Source organism: Lingula anatina, chromosome 1 (assembly GCF_051362555.1).
Source record: "Lingula anatina isolate TDL-2025a chromosome 1, LinAna3.0, whole genome shotgun sequence".
NCBI lineage: Eukaryota > Metazoa > Brachiopoda > Lingulata > Lingulida > Lingulidae > Lingula > Lingula anatina.
The window spans coordinates 12621075-12642191 of record NC_141767.1 but is presented as its reverse complement, the minus strand read 5'-3'; the positions used below and the strand labels follow the sequence as shown (position 1 = coordinate 12642191).

Here is a 21117-nt window from a genome sequence, read left to right as displayed (position 1 = left end):
AATGTTAGCGTTAGGTCTGAAGAAGGAAACTTACACCTTGAACTATCAAAAAGTGCCGTCTGCCATCTTTTGTTGACAAAAGGGCGTGACTGATTTACTTTTCGATTCTTCTAAGAAAAACAAATGATCAGTGGATCAAGTTGACTGACATCCTTTCCAGGCAGGGTCCATGTGAATTGTGTCACATTATCTTGGGGAGCCACGCCAGCAAGATAATTGCGTGGGTTCACTATTGTGGATCTTATAAAGAAATAAAACGGAAGTATCGATTCAGATAATTTATTTCAGATATTAAAATTCAGTGCCCTTCTTTGCAACTTGTGACATAAAATATGAAAAAGTCACAATCTACTACCTTGAAACCCCCAAGTAGTAGTGACACTATGACGTCATCAAGGTGAGCAGTTTTTAAAAGGCGGTTCATTCAAGTTGGTCGGGGAACAGTCAAATAACAGCAGGTGGGGCAACACTTTAGTTTGAGCCTTTTCAAGGGTCCGTCGTTTGGAGGGAAAGGGGTTTGCTTCCACGTTTTGCCATCTGCTATGTTCTCAGCTTGAGAGTGTCATCCAAAGGTAGGTTTTCTGTTGTTTTGGCACTCATGATGTGTCTATATCTTTAGAGAAACTACAGCTTTGAGATGTGCAGTATCATATACTATATCACAAGTGACGGTGGGAAGGGCGTGGTTATCATTGCTTTTTAGCTTCTGCAAAGGTGAAAGCAACATGTGCAAGTGACCGTTGGGCCTTCTTAAGCTTCCGTTTTGTCATGAAGTATCGTTTTGCCAAGACAATAATAAGAAATAAACTAACTACCTAACTGATATGTTTCTGATCAACATGTGCAACCTTTTGGTTATCTGATTTCAAACCCGACCTCTTCGTGGAATCTTTTCAAAGACATTCTCTATGCTTCTCTATGCAAAGGATTTTGATAACGCTACACAATCATTCAACGACAACCACGTTTTCTGAATCTAAATTTGTTAACGTCGGAGGGCCTGTTCGGCGTAGAATTATTTTTGGTCATTTTGACCTATATTTACTACAAAATTGAAACCTACCGCCATCTCTTGCTTTTACAAGCTTACTTTTTATCTCAATTGATTTCTTTTCGTTTTGAACAGTGAAGTTCAGGGCTCCGTAACTCTAAAGCATCGCGCATTGCGACCGAGCGCAAGCGTCTCGATTCCATAACTCGCCCATACTCGCCTCATATAATACACTGTAGCCTCTGTGATATCGCTATTCGAGTTAAGGGGCCCTGATTGCCTTCGCCTTTTTTATTTCATACCGCAGCAAGTTTTAATTAGTATTCTGTAGGGTTTTAGGAAAATTGGTAAATTGATTTGTAACGTTAACCATGTGCATATATTTCAGATAGAACATGGCTGGTTGGAAGCAAGTAACATTACTTTCAGCAGTCTTTTTCACTATCACGTTGGCTGGTGGTAGGTATAGAAACTAATGATATATAGTAACTTGTTTTAAAACCATGAAATAAAACGACGCGCATTCTTGACAATTCAAAGGTCATCAGGTAATGTAATGTTTGTGACGTTTCTGTGAATTGCATAAAAGTAACACTGTAACCTTTTTATTATCAGTTATAGGGTATCTGTATTTAATAGAAAGATGGAATAAAAAATTATAAATTTGACTTTTACTATTAATTTCGCAAGGTATATCTCTGAAAAAAATCTAGAAAACTTAGTGCGCGTGTAAAATTTAAAGATATCCTTCACCGTGGATTTGTTTGAAATTAAAGGTAAATAATACATAGGGAGACCAGGGCTAGTTGGACCCCGGGGGAAGTTGCCCCCCCCCCCCCCCCCCCCCCCCCCCCCCCCCCCCCCCATCAAGGTTCTTTAATAAAGTTACTTTCAGATGCTAAATTATTTCATTTGGACTCACTGCCGACGCTTTCTTAGCACTATTGGATACGGTCACTTTACAAAATGTGATAAATTCTTTTACCCCATAGTAACTTTGTCATGAATTGATGGTGGCCAACTTAACCCGGGGTCCAACTAGCCCCTGTCTCCCCTAATCCACAGGCTCTTTTTTAAAATCTGCTATCCCTTTCCAGATTTTATTGTCACGGAAATAGACAGTGGGGGGCGGGAGTTTATGCTGATGTTCATGGAAAACCGAGTCGAAAACCCGAACAGTTTTAATCTGGAGCTCTTCATCACACCGGTGGATTCCAACACCCTACCTTTACGAAATGTTAGCGTGGCACTTCATCAGATTTTTCAAAGCAGTTCCTCAAATCAAGTTGTTACATTCTCATCCAACACGGTGGGTCACATGCTCATACCAGCCGAGTTCAGAATGCCACGCGATTCGTCATTATCTAATAGAGGTGTCCATATAGAAGCCTCAGAAGATGTGGTTATTTATGGGGTTAACAAAGAGGAGTTCTCCACCGACGGGTTTTTAGCTATACCATCTGATGCCGTTGGTCAGGAATATTACACGGTGTCTTACGCCCCACCAACGTACACGTGCGAATTTGGTCTTGCTGCTTTAGAAGATGGCACCGTGGTTACGGTAACGTTTCCCCAGCGCCAAGGAACTGGACAATCCATTGGAGTCAACTTTTTAGGTCAAGTCTACACAAATGGCGACTCTTTCAATATTACAATGAACAAACATCATACTCTTCAAATTCAAAGCGGGAATCAAGCCGATTTGACTGGAACCCACATCATGTCAACGAAGAAAATATCTGTATTCAGCGGTAACGCGAGAACTAGTGTCAATGGCGTCTCTCGCGATCATCTGGTGGAACAGCTCCCACCTGTTGAATCTTGGGGTAAAAACTTCTCAATAGTTCCAATTCCGGATCGACCGACCGGAGATCTCATTAAAATTATCGGTGGTTCTGCCAATACTATTGTTGGCATAACCAACACCAGTGGTACTTTCCTCCACAATATTGCACGCGCCGGTGACTTTTATCAAACCATCATATCCGGGAATTCCTATGTCTTTGCCACCAAACCAATTTTGGTGACACAAATTGTGTACAGCCAGACGAGCAATGCTGATTTGGCCGATCCGTCCATGATCATTGTCCCGCCGATGGAGCAATATGACTCCAAGTACCAATTTTCTCTACCGCAGGCTGCGCGGGGCACTTACGTCAACCACTTTTTGGTCACCATTCGCCAAGACCAAACTGCTGGGTTGCTGATTAATGGCAAAACGCTCCAGGCGTTCGGAATAACTAGCATTGACTGGAAGCCCATTCCTGGGACACCATATATGGGGACCGACTTCAATATCCCAAGCTCGTCTGCATCGTTTGAGCTTTCTCACACTAGTGGTAGTGTAACTTTCATGGGTGTCCTGTACGGAGCAGGTGACAAAGAAAGCTATGGGTTTCCACTGGGGATGCGACTCGTGACCCTCAACCCAATAGTAAGTTTCAGAATAATTTTTAAAACATGTTTTAACCATTTTGACAGTGAAACTCAATACTTTAAATTTTCACCGGGTATCTTGAACATTTTCTTTTTATTACTTATTCTCTTAATTTTAGCCTACTACCCCAAGCCCTGTTGTCATTGTTGGTGCCACCGGACCCACAGGGCCTGCTGGAGCCACAGGGGCCGCTGGACCCACGGGACCCACAGGCCTTCAAGGTGGCCCTGGCTCTGTGGGACCTACAGGACCATCAGGTGCCGCTGGAGTTGCAGGACCAACTGGTGCAGCCGGACCCACGGGACAAAGTGGTAACCCAGGTGTACAAGGTAATTTCTGCATTCAGAGGTACTGGTACAACTGGTGGCCAGAGGCTGTTTAAGTATTTAACAGGCAATTTTTTTTCTTAAGTGCCTCTAGATAGTGTAGATTACGTATATAACGTAATTATGAAACATATAATTACATTTATGCATGTAAGCCTGATATCACATAAGTGTGATAATAGGTCTAGATATATTTTACATGTATGTATAACACAATTAGTTAAGAGGGCCTGCAAAATGTACTGAAACATTTTAGTGCTCAATAAATTATTATTATTATTATTTTTTTGTATTCATAGTGGAGATTTGCATTGTAATGTATTCTTTAGCCATAGAAAAGTGGAGGGACATCTTTGCAGATTATTCATAATGATAAGCCCAAGTAAAAAAATATTAGCTGAAGAAGAATAGTTCACTAAATAAAACCAGCAAGAATTGGTTATCAACCGCTGACAGCCATCGCTGACGTGACGGTTTGAGGCAGCCCATGGCGGATGCAATCGAACGATTCTTGAGAATTTTTGATTCTATAATTAAGTAGAAGTTCTCAGTTTTTATTTATTTAAGTGATGATAAAAATATACCAATTTTGCATGTCGGGAATAGTATTGTTGAAGGATTTCCTACTTGTAACATTCTGTAACAAAGTGTATCCGTATTTTCTTGAATCATCGTAGGAATGACTGGAAATGCTGGCCCTAAAGGTGAGAAAGGTCGGGCAGGAGCTACAGGGCCGCCTGGCCTGGCAGGGCTCAACGGAATGACTGGACCAAAGGGAATTCAAGGTAAGGAACAATTTTACAAAAACTTTTGTCTTTAATAAATAATAAAGTTTTTTTTGTGCGATGCAGCAATTTTCGCAAAATTGATTTACTCATGGAATAGTGAAGATGGTTATATTATTCTAATTCTAAATGTATGATGAATGATATAGGAATTATTTCAATTAGTTTTAAAAGCACATCCTTCGGTTTGTTATGATACACATAATTGAAGGTATTACATCGATCGGATGTTTGATTTTTCCTTCAGATACCTTTCCAAATAGATTCTCTCTACATACCCCAAAATCTCAAAGCAAAATAAATATTTCATTTATGATGAATATTCGTGTATTTTTCATATAATTTCAGGTCCAACTGGTCCTCGAGGCACTAATGGAAGGCCAGGGCCGACGGGAGCTATAGGTAATACTGGTCCAGTTGGACAAACCGGACAAACAGGGGCAGTTGGTGCTACAGGTCGTGTTGGCCAAACCGGTAAGATCCTAAGTTATACATGTTACGCCTTTGCTGAGCGTGTATAGGAGACAAATATAAATCATTTTCACCAGTGGGGAGCTCCTATGTTAATGGAACGCTTTTTTTTAACGGCGTCCTTCTTTGCTTTGTTATGCTTAGTGTGCGACTTTAAAACGGCTAACATTCTAAACTTGCCTTTTCTTGATATGTAAAATTTTGTTAGATAATAAAAATCAGAATGAAGTAAACCTTTTTAAGGCCCAAGGGGCGAAACTGGACAAGTCGGAAACACCGGCCCACGAGGTGCAAGCGGCCCTACTGGTGCTAAAGGTGATGAAGGTATAGGAATTCAAGGACGAACCGGTCCCACTGGCCAGACTGGTCTGAACGGAGTGGCTGGAAGGACTGGGCCTACTGGTGCCACAGGACAGCGGGGGCAGACTGGAGCTGTCGGTGCTCAGGGGAGAACGGGACCAACTGGATCCACCGGTGCGCGGGGTGTCGCTGGACAGACGGGTGCTGTTGGTCAGACAGGTGCGTTTTCTTTTTCTGTAAAAATTAGAATTATACTACAATCTTTTAATGGGCATAAACATAATGTTAAATAGGTGAATTATGCACCTTCAGTATTTAGGATAAAGGATTTATAGCTTGATGTAATTGAACCATTTCGAGCGCTTAACGATCTTTAGATTTTCTAATTCAAAATAAATTTCTGCCGTGCTTAAAGCATACAACCCTTGTTGTGGCATCTATCACTCAGAATAATTCATAATTGTAACATTCAGCTAGATCTTCACATTGTGTGCACTATATGTGATTGGTAATTAAATTTTCAAGCACCAGTCTTCCCAAAATATGAGGGCCCAGGTGTGGTTTCTACAAGCCGGCAGGCATCTTCCTCTATTTGTTTATTTTGTTCGGCTGTTTCCAACTCCGCTATATATATATATATATATATATATATATATATATATATATATATATATATATATATATAAGATGCAGTATTATTCAGCTCTTTAATACAAGTTTATTTATTGTAATAGGTCGCCAAGGTAATTCTGGTCCAACAGGTTCAGTCGGTGCCACTGGACCTAAAGGGGAGAGAGGTATGATTGGAGTAACGGGAGCAACTGGACAAAAAGGTGCCATTGGCCAAACAGGGTTAACAGGATTGGCAGGTGAGCTGCATAATTAGCGTCGTGAATGTGTTTATATATATTAAATGGTTTTTGTCAGGCTAGTTTTTAGAGCGAAGAACAGGATAATCATTTGAAGATTTCTTTATGTATCTGTTTTATATAAAGCGGATGTTTGATTCAATTCTCTAACTCCAATCATCTCAATAAAAGCACGCTGTTGACTTATAAGTGTTTGCACTTCGTGACCAGTGGTCCCTTCAGTGCTAAGATTTCTAAGTTTCTTTACACCTTTTAAGGTCCAACTGGCGCACAGGGTGTAACTGGGAATACCGGGCAAACCGGACCAAACGGCCCCGTTGGATCAACTGGAGCACAGGGAAACACAGGTCCGGTCGGCAGAACAGGAGCAACAGGACAAAAAGGCAACCAGGGCAGTCAAGGTGTCACTGGCCCATTTGGTAGGACTGGAGCCACAGGACCCACTGGCGCACAGGGGAGAACTGGGGAGAAAGGCCAAAAGGGGGCACAAGGTGTTTCTGGTGTGGTTGGACCCACAGGGAGCACTGGCGCACAAGGAGATGTTGGTGCATCTGGACCGACCGGGGCCGCAGGACAAAAAGGTCAAAAGGGAACACAAGGTATACAGGGCGTTAGTGGCCCTGAGGGAAGAACTGGTTCTACTGGCCATCAAGGTGCTGTAGGATCTACAGGTGCTCAAGGAAGTTCTGGACCGACTGGCCGGACTGGGAGCATGGGGTCATCAGGTCCTCAAGGACGAACCGGACAGACTGGAATAACTGGCGCTTCTGGACCTACAGGAGCAAAAGGCATGATTGGTGCGTCAGGCCCCACTGGAACTACAGGACCCAAAGGCCAAAAGGGAACTCAGGGTGTTTCTGGAATAACTGGACGGGCTGGTCCTACTGGTGCAAAAGGGGCGAAAGGGCAACAAGGAGTAAGTGGTTTAACCGGGGCCATGGGACCCACTGGAATGAGAGGACAACAAGGAGCGTCTGGTATCACAGGTTCAGCAGGTCCAACTGGTCAGAGAGGCATGCAAGGGATCCAAGGACAGACCGGTGTTCCTGGACGGACAGGGCCAGTTGGAAGCACAGGACCCATGGGTAGAGTAGGGATACAGGGGTTGACAGGATCAACAGGAGCTCAAGGTAATTCCGGGCCCACAGGACCAGTTGGACCAACAGGTGCTAAAGGTGTCCAAGGTAACTCTGGTATAACAGGAAGACTGGGACCTACTGGCCCAGATGGTCCCACAGGCAGCCAGGGGCAGAGTGGGCTAACCGGCAGAACAGGATCCACTGGACCGCAAGGTATAACTGGTAATGCTGGACCAACTGGAGCACAAGGTACAACGGGCGGTAAAGGTGTAAAGGGTGTCCCTGGATTAACGGGAAGAACGGGCGCTACAGGGCCCACTGGTGCGGTTGGTGCGACGGGCGCCCAGGGGCCTACTGGACCAATTGGACGCACAGGGGCAACAGGACCCACAGGAATGAAGGGAATGAAAGGTGAACAGGGTATATCAGGACAACGTGGACTTATTGGGCCGACTGGCGGCACTGGAGAGAAAGGAGCCAAGGGAATTAAAGGTGTAGTTGGAAACACGGGCGCTTCTGGACAGACAGGAGCTGAAGGCCCAACTGGCAGACAAGGAACGACAGGACCAGTCGGTGAGCCTTCCCTTATATATATATATATATCCCCCCTCTGTATATCTCTTATTGAACAATTCGTTATCAGATTTAAGACTGTATTGTCAGATTTGTGCAAATAATAGTAAGTATAAAAAATGATTGAATATTTCCCCTTATAGGTCCCACAGGTCAAACTGGTGCTCAAGGTGCAGTTGGGAATACTGGGCCAGTGGGTAGGACGGGTAGCACAGGACCAACAGGCGCAAACGGTCTCACAGGTGCACAGGGTCAGTCCGGTGTAACTGGCGCTACAGGCAACACTGGACCAGTTGGGAACACTGGTCAAACAGGTCCAGTAGGAGCAACCGGCGCAAGGGGTGCGAATGGCTTAACTGGATCTGTTGGCCCTACTGGTAGCACTGGGATAAGCGGCCCACATGGTCGAACAGGAGCAACGGGCCCAACCGGGCAAAAAGGAGAGCAGGGTATAAGTGGACCACATGGTCCAACTGGCCCAATTGGAAACATAGGCCCTACAGGTGCGACAGGGCCTGCTGGACGCACTGGGATTTCAGGTCCCATTGGCTTTACTGGACAAATTGGAGCTAGAGGTCCCACGGGACCCAAGGGAGAAGTTGGGGTTTCTGGAGTCCGTGGCCCTACAGGTGCTGCCGGATTAAAGGGTGATAGAGGTGTATCTGGAGCCACTGGTTCGATGGGCCCTACTGGACCTTCTGGTAATTTCTTTTGGCAATTGAACAACTTACACATTGTGCATTAGTTCCACGTACATTCATTTTGTTTCACAGACTACATTTTTTTCATTAAAAAATTGTAGCTCGAAGTGCTTTTGTGTTCATGATGATTGCAAACTACAACTGGCATTTGTTTTGTTATGACGACTTGATACCGACACTAACTGTCCTTTTGCGTTGCAGGCGAGGTTACAGAAGACACAGACGAATGTCTTGTGAACAATGGCGGTTGCTCCCAGATCTGTGTGAACACCATCGGCAGCTTTTACTGTGCTTGTCGTCAGGGATATTCCTTAACCCTAGCGGACTTAACAGTATGGCCCACAGATACAGAAGCCAGCGGGTGTGCAAGTATGTATTGTTACTTTTATGTTTGATTTTATTTATATAATCGAGTCTGGTACTAAGCAAGGACTGTATGTCTTTTGGAGAAAAATATAGAACACCCCCCCCCCCAAAAAAAAAAAAAATATATATATATATCCTGTTTTTTTTTCAGGAAATGTGTGAACCATATACAATTAAAAGAAACCAAAAGATGAAAGTTACAGTACATGTATTATAGTATTGTAAGAATTAAAACCAAAAGCAGATATTTTTCTACATACATTTTCAAATCTTGATTGTTATCGGTCTATAAGTTTTACGTGTATCAGTTAATATTTTGTTGATTTTTGTTAGGGTTCCCAACCCCAGGAAATAGGAGAAAACGAGACATCCCAGGTTAGCCCTTGATTTTTTTTCCGGTTTTTCAAGTTTTATATCAATAATATATATCACTAAAGATGAACAAAGAAGTATCGTCAATTTTTTCTTCACAAAATGACATTGAGGTATTGTTTAATAGCTTAGGCAATGTGCGATATCCAAAGTTCAGGTTTCCAGTAGCTTCTTTAGTAGATGTTTATAAGAATTAGAAATTAAGTTTTCAACCTTGAATTGGATTCCAGCTTCAATAACAATAAAGGATAGTGCAGGCACAGAATTCGCCGTTATGTTCATGGAAAATCGAGTCGACGAATATGATACAACGCTGGATCTTGAGCTTTTCATCGCCCCGGGATTCAATGCAACGCCACCTTTCACATTCAATATATCGTACCACCTCAATGGTAATTACATTGCGCAGTCAAAAGAACTCTTACCCAATAAAGTTTTAATGGTCACTATCCCATGGGCTATGAGAATGCAAGGCACCGCTTTGGATAATAAAGGAATACTGATACAGTCACAACAAGAGATCGTCGTGTACGGCGTCAACAAGCACAAGTTTTCCAATGACGGTTTCCTTGGTCTTCCAGCCAGTGTGCTGGGTTTGGAATACTACACTGTCTGCTACTCGCCAGCGACGTACGCTTGTGAGTTTGGCATAGCTGGTGTTCACGATGGGACATCTGTGAGGATAACGCTTCCTGCCAAAGCCTCTCCTCCCGTCAAAGTTGCTTACGCCGGTGTCGAGTACGGTAATGGCGGAGTCATCAATGTCACAGTAAACCGATACTCAAGTTTGGAAATCCAAAGTGCCAAGGACACCGATCTGACAGGTACCCACATTGTGTCCGACAAACCCATTGCCTTATTTAGTGGAAACATCAGGACTGTTGTTGACACTGGGATATCAAGGGACCATCTCGTTGAACAAATACCCCCCGTTCAGTCCTGGGGTAAAAATTTCGCCACCGTTCCCATTCCCCAACGAACCGTCGGGGACCACTTCAAGATTATAGCAAGCCAGGCTAATACCAAGGTAACGCTGAAGAGGTCAGCAAGTGTTGCCGCAGAGATCTACAATATAAATGACGCTGGCGGTTTCAGGACGCTAAGCATTGGCTCTTCAGAATTCACTCATATATCGTCCGACAAACCCATCCTGGTAGTGCAGTTTGTGAAAAGCCAGAGAAACCCGTCCGAACCTGCAGATCCATCCATGATTGTCGTCCCTCCAATCGAGCAGTACTCTTCACATTATCGCTTCGCCACTACATCTTCTGCAACCAGCACCAGCTACACCAACTATTTCATGATGGTCATTCCGAGGGGAAAGGAGACTGAACTACAACTAAACGGACAGACCATCCAAGCAACTTGGACTACGATAGGAGACACGGACTATGTGGGTGGTTTTGTTACTCTGCCCGCTGGCACTGAAGAGCAGGCCCAGACTCTGATTCACTCTGACTCTTCTGTTCGTTTCATGGGTATTTTGTATGGCGGTGGAGACAGGGAGAGCTATGCCTATCCCATAGGCACCAAACTTGAAATTATCAATCCGGTAAGTCGCCCTTGTTTTAGAACTAAGAAACTTTGTACCAGAATATACATGTAGCAAGTAACCCATTCACTGGTATAAAAAAAACTAATACATATAATAATACATTATAATATTAATTGTTACCGATATTTCCATAACTCTTTTTGAAAATTGCGTTATAAATTTTATTTGTTGTTGCGGTTTCATTTTCCAGCTGGGAGAGGGACCTGTAGGTAAGTTGTAATGGGAACATTTCATATTCTTGTGGCTATAGAGTCGCGGTTAATTCTATTATGAAAATTTTTCAGTTTTACGGTTTGTTTTACGTATTTGCTTAGATACTTGTGAAAAAGCGTGTAATCATGTAGCATCCGTTCTCCGTAATTATTTTTATCTTTTCTTCCGATTTGCTTCCACTTGAGTTCTTACTTTTCATGCATACGGGAAATACTGTGAAGTGATCCTGGTATAAAGTATTTTAATACGACATCCAAAACCAATATAGAAGTGCATTTCACATGTTTAAGTATCAAAGAATAAAATTGAATGAATCCGAAGTTGTATTCAATTTTTCAACAAGTGTATAGAACAAAAATCCACGGCTGTTTGAATTTTACACCGACATTTATTTTTGACCACATCTATACATTATTTAAGGAGCCTAAATGGTAACGTATGTTTAAATTTATTTATTTATTTATTTAAATTTTCATATCGCGTTCCTATATATTTTGTAGTGATTTAGTCAAAGTAAATATATGTGACGTAAGGATGTTTTTATAAATATTTTAAACTGTTACTCACGGGCTTTGCGTCATGGCTAATACTACGTCACGTATGTTCCCCAGAAAAATGTCGGAAAGCTTCATCTTGCCCAAGTACTAGTTGCTATAGGAAACGGGGTTTTTGTTGCTGACTGAAAAACACTGTGATTTTATAAAAGTTTAACACATCTGATATAATATTTGGACCGCGAATGGAAAATAGTTTAGAAAATATTTAGTGTTTATTTTACTGTCAGTAGGGTAACAAGCAAACTTTAGTCTTTCAAAAAATATGAACTGCTCCATGCAGAAGATTATCATATTTTTTACAACGTTATACTTGTAGGAGATAAATTAAAGAACAAAACCAGTGACGATTGATTTTTCAAATTGAGTTAAACGTTTCCACAGCCGGACGTTTTGCATTTGTTAAACGATGAATTATTTTTTATTATTCATGGTTACAGGAGAGTTAAAACTTTGATACAAACTATTTGAAATGGTACCATAAAATAATCAAACATAGTTTGTAATCTGTGCACTAAATATTTTTAAGAGCATGCCTGTGACCTAATTTGTACCTCTATATTGGGTTTGGGTGAAGAATGAGGCTCCATAGGTGATAGTAGTGCTCAGTGACAGTTACGTCTTATCTTTCAGTCACCTGCCACAATGACGCAAGCGGCTCCTACTGCACTTGCTTGATGGGAGATGGTACCTCGTTACCGTTTAATGGCAGTTATTGCTTAGGTAAGCAATAACAAGGTAGTGATTGTCAATTGTGAGACCCGCTAGCACCATATCGTAATCTATATAGTTTTGTTGATAAACCGCTTCACTTGTCTTTTCTCAAATCTAAATTTGGAAACGGTATCCATGCATAATTTTATTTAAAGTGCACTCGCATGCGGTATCTTTTCTGATAGGTGTAAACGTACGGTTATATGGTTTTTCATCATTTATTCTTTTGTTTATAACCACCACTTAATTTGATTAGTGTTGTAATAAAAACCGGAAAAGGAGCACCAAAACCAGTTTGAGGTTTGCCATTCTAGTCTAAGACCCCTTTCCCACAGACACACCACTGATCTACGTAGATCAACCAAACTCTGCGTGGATTCTCGCTAAGTACAATCAGCTTAACTGAAAACGCCTCCTCTTGTTTTCAACGTACTCGTATAATCACCAGCTTATCTGTATTCTACTTAAAGCCAGGAGGAGGCGACGTGTGAATGCCGCACAACATATAATGTCGTAGTACCTGTTAAAATGATTGCACTCAAACAGAATCCCCGCAGAATTTGGTCTCCACGTAGACCTACGTGTCTATGGGAATGGGGCCTAATGGTCGTTTGTCGCCCCTTGTAATATAGCCATTCTAATTATTGACGGATGACTACTTTGTATTTCTCTTAGATCAAAACGTTGACTGTGTCGCACGGGAACAAGAATACACAACGTGTGAATGCCGCACAACATATAATGTCGTAGTGCCTCTGAATATGTCAACTTGTCACAGTAAGTACCTTAAAAGTAGTTAATGCTGGACCAACCACATAAATTTGAATCGAGGAACACGTAACAGTTGATAGACACTTCCAAATTTTGGTTATGACATTTTAATGCTACTTACATACCACATTTTTTTGTTAGATGTAAACGAGTGTGCAAGGATGAATGGCGGGTGTGAACACTTTTGCAACGACACGGTAGGCAGCTATTTCTGTTCTTGTCGAGATGGATTTCAACTTAGCAGCGATATGCACGAATGCATAGCGCCACCACCACAAGCCGCGGACGTCAACGAGTGTGCAATAAACAACGGCGGCTGTTCCCACTACTGTGTCAACACAGTGGGAAGTTACTACTGCGCGTGTCCTAGCGGGTACCATCTCTCGCGTGCTAATGTTACAGTGTGGGACAACGAAACTACAGCTGACAAGTGTGAAATCGCTGCTGCGCCAACTAGGAAAAAACGATCTGCTTTTTCTGGTAAGAGAAAGGAGCCGTAACTTAAATATTAATAAACTCCGAGCAAAAAGATTATTTTAATGCGACTGTAAGAACCCATTGCACGTTTACTTTCAGGTGATTTGTCGCAAGAAATCATTCACACTAAATTTTTAACTGAGAAAATATTGACTTCCAGTGTTTTTTCACTCAAACGCCCATTTGCAGGCGTATTTTCCAAACGTACTTGATCACTCCCATAAAAATATACCATCTGTCGCGATCATAAGTTTTTTTTTCATCTCTGATTCCTGACTTTTTGAAATCTGTATATTTAGCAGATTTAATTTATGAATTGTTGTCAAATGTTCCCCAACTGTTTTGATGTACAAATATCGCACCCTCTGTGTTTAAGTAAATTTGCATTAATTATTTTCAGAAATTGTTACTTTTGTGGACAGCAGTGGGAAGGATTTTATGCTGATGTTCATGGAAAACCGCATCGAATTTCCCAAAAGGAATCCCCTTGAACTCTGGGTTACCCCCAGTAGCAAGGTCACAAATAACGTCACGGTGAACGTGAGAACTGCAATGAGTAGTGTCGTCCGTTCTATCACTGTAAGCCCTGAAACGGTGAACAAAATAGACCTTCCATATGAATTAAGAATGAGCGGAACCAGAAAGACCAACCAAGGTATTTTGGTAACGGCAAGCGATGACTTGGTTGTATACGGTATCAACAAAGAAGAATATTCCACCGATGGCTTTTTAGGTTTACCAGTCGACGCTCTCGGAGATGACTATTTTGTTGTTACATACGCTCCACCGACTACAAATTGTGAAATTGGGCTTGCCGGAGTTCACAACAACACACAGCTCACCATAATATTCCCTGACGACGCCGAACCTCCCATCTCTGTGTTTTACGAAGGCATAGAGTACTCCAATGGAAATACCCTTCAGACAACCATCAATAGATTCCAGACCATACAATTACAAAGCAACAATAAAGGAGATCTTACAGGGACATTTATTCATTCAAGCGACCCCGTTTCTGTCTTCAGTGGCAACGTGAGAACTAGCGTAGGCACAGGCGGTTCACGCGACCATCTGGTTGAGCAAATCCCACCCATTCAATCCTGGGGCAAGCGGTTTGCGACAGTGCCAATACCAGAGCGTACAATCGGTGACGTGTTTCGCATCGTATCCAGCAAGTCAAATACTCGTGTTAATATTTATAAAAATTCTGGCAACCGAGAGGAAGTCATAGCGAAAAAAGGGGGCTTTGTCGAAATGATCTTCAACTCCACGGACTACAGTTACATCACTGCCAGTGAGCCCATTTTGGTCGTTCAAATTGTTCAGAGCCAAGTAAGTTCCACTGCTTCAGAAGAGGCGGATCCTGCCATGATTCTCATCCCACCCATTGAGCAATACAGCAACAACTATCACTTCGCCACAACCTCTGCCGCCATAGGGCAATACCGAAACTTCTTCATGATCGTCATCCCTTATGCATACCGTTACAAACTTCTGTTAGACAAGAAGATCCTCTCCTCCGTACGTTGGACCGATATCCCGAACACCAACCCTCCGCTCTCTGGTGGCTATATCCAGTTGAACGATAATGTTCCCTATCACAGTCTGACCAATGTTAACCCTGAAGTGACCTTTATGGGCATTCTCTACGGAGCTGGGGATAGGGAAAGTTACGCCTATCCCATTGGCACAAGGCTAGAGATTATCAACAGGATTCCCCTTCCCGTGCAGTGTTTCCAGGACGAAGTCGGGGAGTATTGCACTTGCCCTGTCGGAAACCGCGTGTTACCATTTAATGGCACATATTGTAAAGGTAAATTGCTCATATCCTTCCCAAGCTTGCATTTTTCTTTTGGTTAATTGGGACTTTGTTAGAAACAAGCACGAATAACCGGTTCAAAATTTACACTTATTAACACAAATCCCTACGTTCGCTCCTTAGATATTTCAGAAAAATGGAGAACAGAAATGAAAATAATAATAATGAGTAGGCCTAAGAGTCTGTTTCCTCTACTTAATTCATACTTTCTTTTAGATGACACTCATTAATTAAATGTCGTTCATGGTAGCCAGTAAAGTACTTTTGTCCGTTTTATAGCAGTAGATACTATTTGTTTGAAATAATGTTAAATATTTCATGTGTTCACAGTTTCCGATGTGCATTGCTGGCACCCGGAATACCACGAGAAGTACTGTGCGTGCCATGTGGACGGGAGAATCATCCCACTTAATAAAAGCAACTGTGAAAGTAAGTCCAGATTATCGATTTGTTTGTCACGACGGATATTAAAAGAGATACCATCTTTATATATATCATGTGTGTTGACTCTAAATGTAATTGCACATTCTGTCACGTAACGAAATGACATACCCAGTAATTTAATGTCCTACTTGGCCTTACACATTTTCAATTATATTATAATTTAACCTGTTCAACATTCTTTTGTAAATGGTGTGTTCAAGTTCTCTGTTCTTGAAATATTTGAGGTTGGAAAGTTTAAGACTCATCGGTGGCGATTTTTTTAAAGATACCAATGAATGTGAGATAAACAATGGAGGCTGTGCCCACATGTGCAATGATACGGTGGGGAGCTATTTTTGTCAGTGCAAGGATGGATACATGCTGGCAGCGGACAGACACTTATGTCTGGCAGGTTTGTAGAATTTTCATTTATGATCAATTATGTACTGGTAGTACGATGAAAAAGGATTTTTTATGAGCAGAAATATGGTGGTTATATTTGACGTAGCATCAAAGGGCGGTGCACATTGAAGAGTATGAATAGCTAAGCGTCGCTTAAAATCAAAACGTGTATAACATTTATTTGAAGGTACAAAAGTAGTGAACTTTACAGGCACTTGAATGTTTGTGTGAAAAATTTGAAAATAAACTGTACTTTGTTTTTGTATCCTCAGAGGACCGCTGCGGCGTGGAAAGAGGATTGTGTCAGGTCCGTTGTGTCAACGTGTATCCGGGGTCATATAAATGCGAGTGTGATCCGGGCTACGAACTAGCACAAGATAATTTTACGTGCACAGGTAAGCGAGTCCTTGCCTACGTACAAAGTAATTACAGGTGCGTACAAAGAAGTGACCTTTGAATAGGTTTGAGGTGCCACACCCCAAAAGCTATCAGTATAAAATATTCACTGATTTATTCATGATTTCGTGTGATTTATATAGTACAAGTCTCTTAGTATAATCGCGGTGATGGTTAGAACATTGTTTACTATTTCAAAATAAAGATAATGAACTCACTCACCGTATATTGTAGCACAGGTGGAGTAGATATTACCATTATCCTTGAGTTATCAAAAGTGAACGTGGTACCTTGCTATGCTCTAAGCTGTGAATAGTAGGCCTATACTTAAATAGTTTCTGCGATTCGAAATTCGGCAATATTAGTAACAATACGCCAGGGACATTTACGTATTGCTAGCTAAGGCGGTCAAAACCAAATGCGAACTGTATTTACAAAGAGTATTGATGATAACATTGTCATAGCCAAATCTATAACAATAAATTAAGGGTGTTCAAAGCTAACGTTGGGGTATTGACAATAATATCGACGTTACCATGTTCACCATACAATGATCTAAATTTGAATTGAAATTGTACTGGATGGAATATCTTCTGTTTCAGATGTCAATGAATGCCAGCTAAGTTATCCTTGCCAGCATAAATGTAAGAACGTTGTTGGAAGTTTTAGCTGCGAGTGTGATACAAATGGTTTCAGGTTGAATGTCGATGGCAGGTCGTGTGACGGTAAGACTGACCTTTCAATAATAGCGTTTGCGTCAATTTTCGTCAAGATAGTAATTTATGGGTTTAAAATATTACGATTGTTTTTGTAGAATAGTTTTTATGTGACACCTGTTTTGACCTTGACAGTTTAAAATAGAGCAGTAAATGAAACACTTTGAGAAACACATCGCTATATACTTGATTCATATATAATATGGTTGAACAAATACGTTTTTGGTCGCCTTACACGTATTATTTTTAGTTTTATATATTTATGATCGTAACAGTAGCAAACAGTGATCCAGCCCTATGGGCTTACGAAGTCACCTATTATACAACTCTTTGGCCTTAGAAACCTCGCTGTACTTCTATGGAGCTCTGTAAAGAGCAGACGACGTCTCCCCTCACTTCAGAAAAAATAATTTTACCCAATTTTCAATTTTTCAATGAGATTATCATGGATGGAGCAAATTTTTAAGTAATACTTGTCTTCTACTCCTTAGCTACTACAGGCGTACAAAGTCCTTCTTCGATCTTCTTTACAAATCACGCTGTTGCAATACGGTACTTTTTTTAGCTGTGCAGTGATTGACCTTTCAGTTGGCTTTGGATTAAATCTTAGATAATTTTTAGTTCGGTATTTGCTTGAAATATTCTAAACCCATAGTTTAGTTTAGTTTCTTCTTCACACAAGCTCTCCTGGGGCAATGCCACAGGTATCTAAGTCAAAAAGCAAGTGGCTCAATTTATCAATCGACAAAGAATGAAAAAAACTTGGTCAGACCAATTACTGTCCCTTTCTCTTGCATGATCAGTCTCTAAGAACGATTTTGCGTAATCATTTCATTATTCATGCTTATCAACCTATTCCACGTCTTCCAAGATTTAACCAAAGGTGCACCCTTCTTTTATATTTTGTACACATCCCCCATATTACCTTCTATCACCAAGAGGTGTAAACCGGTGCAACCCAAAGAATGTTATGGCAGTTCTGTACTGAATGTTATCTAACTGCCTGTGGTCAGTATAACCCCAACCCATATCCTTGTATTTTTACTGGCACAAAAATAAAGCTTGGTTTATGTGGAATACATGTACCTTTGCAATTATAGAATCAAATGTCATACAGTGTATCTGCGACATTTGGCCTCACACCCGTAATTCTCAACATGTTTAAATTGTCTCTGACAAAGGTACGCCAAGGTATTAAAAACGTTTCATAAGTAAGAACCGACCATCCACAGTTAAATTTTATATCGGCGATGCATATTTTTTTCTCTGGTTTGCAAGCAAACTCCATCTAGAGACCATTGACTTAATCTATCAAACATCGCTTTTCAATTTTCTTTCAAAACAACTTCATCCGCATACAGTAATGCATCTACAAAGTTATTACCCGTATTAACCTTTCGAAAAGACTATTTCCTCCGCCATGTTATTTCATTGCCCTTGTTGGCTGTCATTGTGCAACCTTGATATCGAGATCAACGTGGTACATGTATTACATCTTTACTTAATTGTTTTTGTGATGGGTCCTGAGAGATTTTGAATACGGTGACACTAAACGACTTAACAGGCGATATAAGTGACAATGACAGCTTACGTCAATTGATAAATATTTTCATCGTGACCGTATGATTAAATCTCTTATTTTTAATGAATTATAATAGACGAAGCATAAAGATCTCCCCAGGGAAACATTATTAAAGGGAACAATCTGAGTAATTTTCTTTGATAAGCATTTAACAATCAATTGATCTGATCTTAAACGTAATTTTTAGGCGAGATTGGTCTTCCACTGTTATCAGGGCGCATTTAGAGTCCACTCATATAGATTTTATTTGGTAATTTACCATCTCGGCAAACTTGTCATTGCAATATGCAGAGTTTAATTTTTCTTACGAAAAATGTTTGGACAAGTCAACAATAGTTTCCGTTGCTGTAATTTAATTAAAGTTCAGGTTATGCCTTATAATTCTTTTCAAACTGACTCAGCGCATGTTTATTATTGAACTATATTGCATTTCAGATATCAATGAATGCAACGAAATTCCTGGCGTATGTGGCAACGGCACATGCGAGAACAAGTATGGAAGTTTTTATTGTTCAGATCGTACGAGTGGTGTAAGAGCTCTACCAAGTAGGCAGGGTAAGTTTGTCGTGTAACTGAACGCGCGGTTCGTGTTTTCTTGCTTATGCCCCATGTTCATGGAGGTTTATGTACAGACGGCGTCCATGCATATAGCCATCACCTGGCTGTCGGGGTCGTTTTCATGCGCTCTTCACTGCTTACGCAATGTTTTTATTTTTAACAAATTGGTATTTTAAGCATCAGTTGCATTTTCTAAATATCCGTATTAACAGTAGTGTATACTTGAAATTTAGTTGTAATTATGCAGTGAAGCATTATTAAATATTACATCAGAATCGACAAAAACATCTTTTTTGTGCAGGATCATCGTTTATGCTATCAGTAGAAAACACACGATGCATTATTTACCTCAAGTTTACCAGAGTGATTTATGGCACTAAAAACGGGTTATTTTTCTGCTTTGTCTGTATATTAGACAGTTTTTCTGCATAGGTCACCTCTTTGAAGATAAATAAGAGATGTTAAAATGAACATTTAGTTGCTCAGTGGTTTAACATTATAAGATGTGTACACCCATGATATCGTAGGAGGTTTGGTGACCATCACATTAATATTTCAGCTTCTGGGCAGATGGGAATAGATTCGACAGACCTTGGCCTGTGGCTTACCATCATTAGCGGAGGGGTGGGCGTGGCACTAATGGCCGTCCTCGTTATCGTTATAACACAATGTAGGGCAAACGCCCGAGGTAACAAGTCCGAGAGGCTGGAGGAAGGAGATCACCCAAGCACGTCAGGAGAAGTGTTCCCAAGATTTAGTCACCCAGAGCGCGAGGAAAGCAGTATTCGATATGATCAACCAACGACGGACTCGGAGTCTGGCTCTCGTCAAGCTGATTGCAGACTATGACTGTACAAACACATATTATATAATTAATAAATATATATATATCATGTCCTGTTACGTTGTTAAATACAATATCCAATATTGAAATGAATATTTATTTGTCTTTTGACACCTAAGTTGAGAATTGCTCGAATAAAAGTCCATAAAATGAAAATTAAAACCTATCCAGTTTCGAAGTACATGTAGGTTCAAAGCCTACGCTTTGATTTTTCTCATTAAAAAGCATGGAATAAATTTTTGGACTTTCACCGATTGTTGTAAAATGGATGCACATGGCCGGTGGTTAATAAAATGTACAATTTCCAGATGTGAACAGACTAATATCGGCATGTTTCGCCTTATTAGACGATAAAGACGAAAATTGGGACACGCACTGAAAGTTAATTGCACCGGTGATCTAATAGAAAATAGGAAATTGATGCCGGGAGTTCTTTATCAGCTGTGCAGAAATAACGTGGAAATTCTCACCAAGATTCGGAAAGAGAGGTAACATTATCTTCAGAGATTAATTTTGCACTGACCAAAGAATAGTCGACTTTGAGACCGCTACTCCTCTCGCCTTTAGGCGAAATGGGTTTTCATATTTTCGTTTGATTTATAAGAAGGAATATTATTTCGTGTTGCTTAATGGCTTTGGCAATTAGGAGTTTGCTGTCGGTAAGGAACTTGAGGTTTATAGGTAAAAAGTAAGCTTGAACCTAAAGTCCTTTTTTTAAAAATATCTTTAATGTAAAAACTACGAGCACTAAAAAATGACGACTAAAAGATAAAAATTGTCTTGAATGGCTAAAGATTTCTACTGCTTTGTGAAGAAATAATGC

At 40.9% G+C, this 21117-nt stretch overlaps 1 protein-coding gene across 1 annotated transcript; it reads left to right on the top strand.

Annotated features, from left to right (window-relative positions):
• The first annotated feature begins 405 nt into the window (after positions 1-405).
• LOC106170605 (uncharacterized) lies at positions 406-20343 on the top strand. Its single transcript, XM_013550552.2, has 24 exons — positions 406-572; positions 1380-1450; positions 2089-3425; positions 3547-3757; positions 4432-4539; positions 4888-5013; positions 5254-5529; positions 6045-6179; positions 6437-7831; positions 7975-8532; positions 8734-8901; positions 9232-9273; positions 9501-10822; positions 11016-11034; positions 12226-12315; positions 12982-13083; positions 13219-13557; positions 13955-15367; positions 15704-15802; positions 16083-16208; positions 16471-16593; positions 17197-17319; positions 19328-19447; positions 20010-20343. Exons 2-24 carry the CDS (start codon positions 1387-1389, stop codon positions 20297-20299), a joined length of 8586 nt encoding a protein of 2861 aa, XP_013406006.2. The 5' UTR covers positions 406-572; positions 1380-1386; the 3' UTR covers positions 20300-20343.
• The last annotated feature ends 774 nt before the right edge of the window (positions 20344-21117 follow it).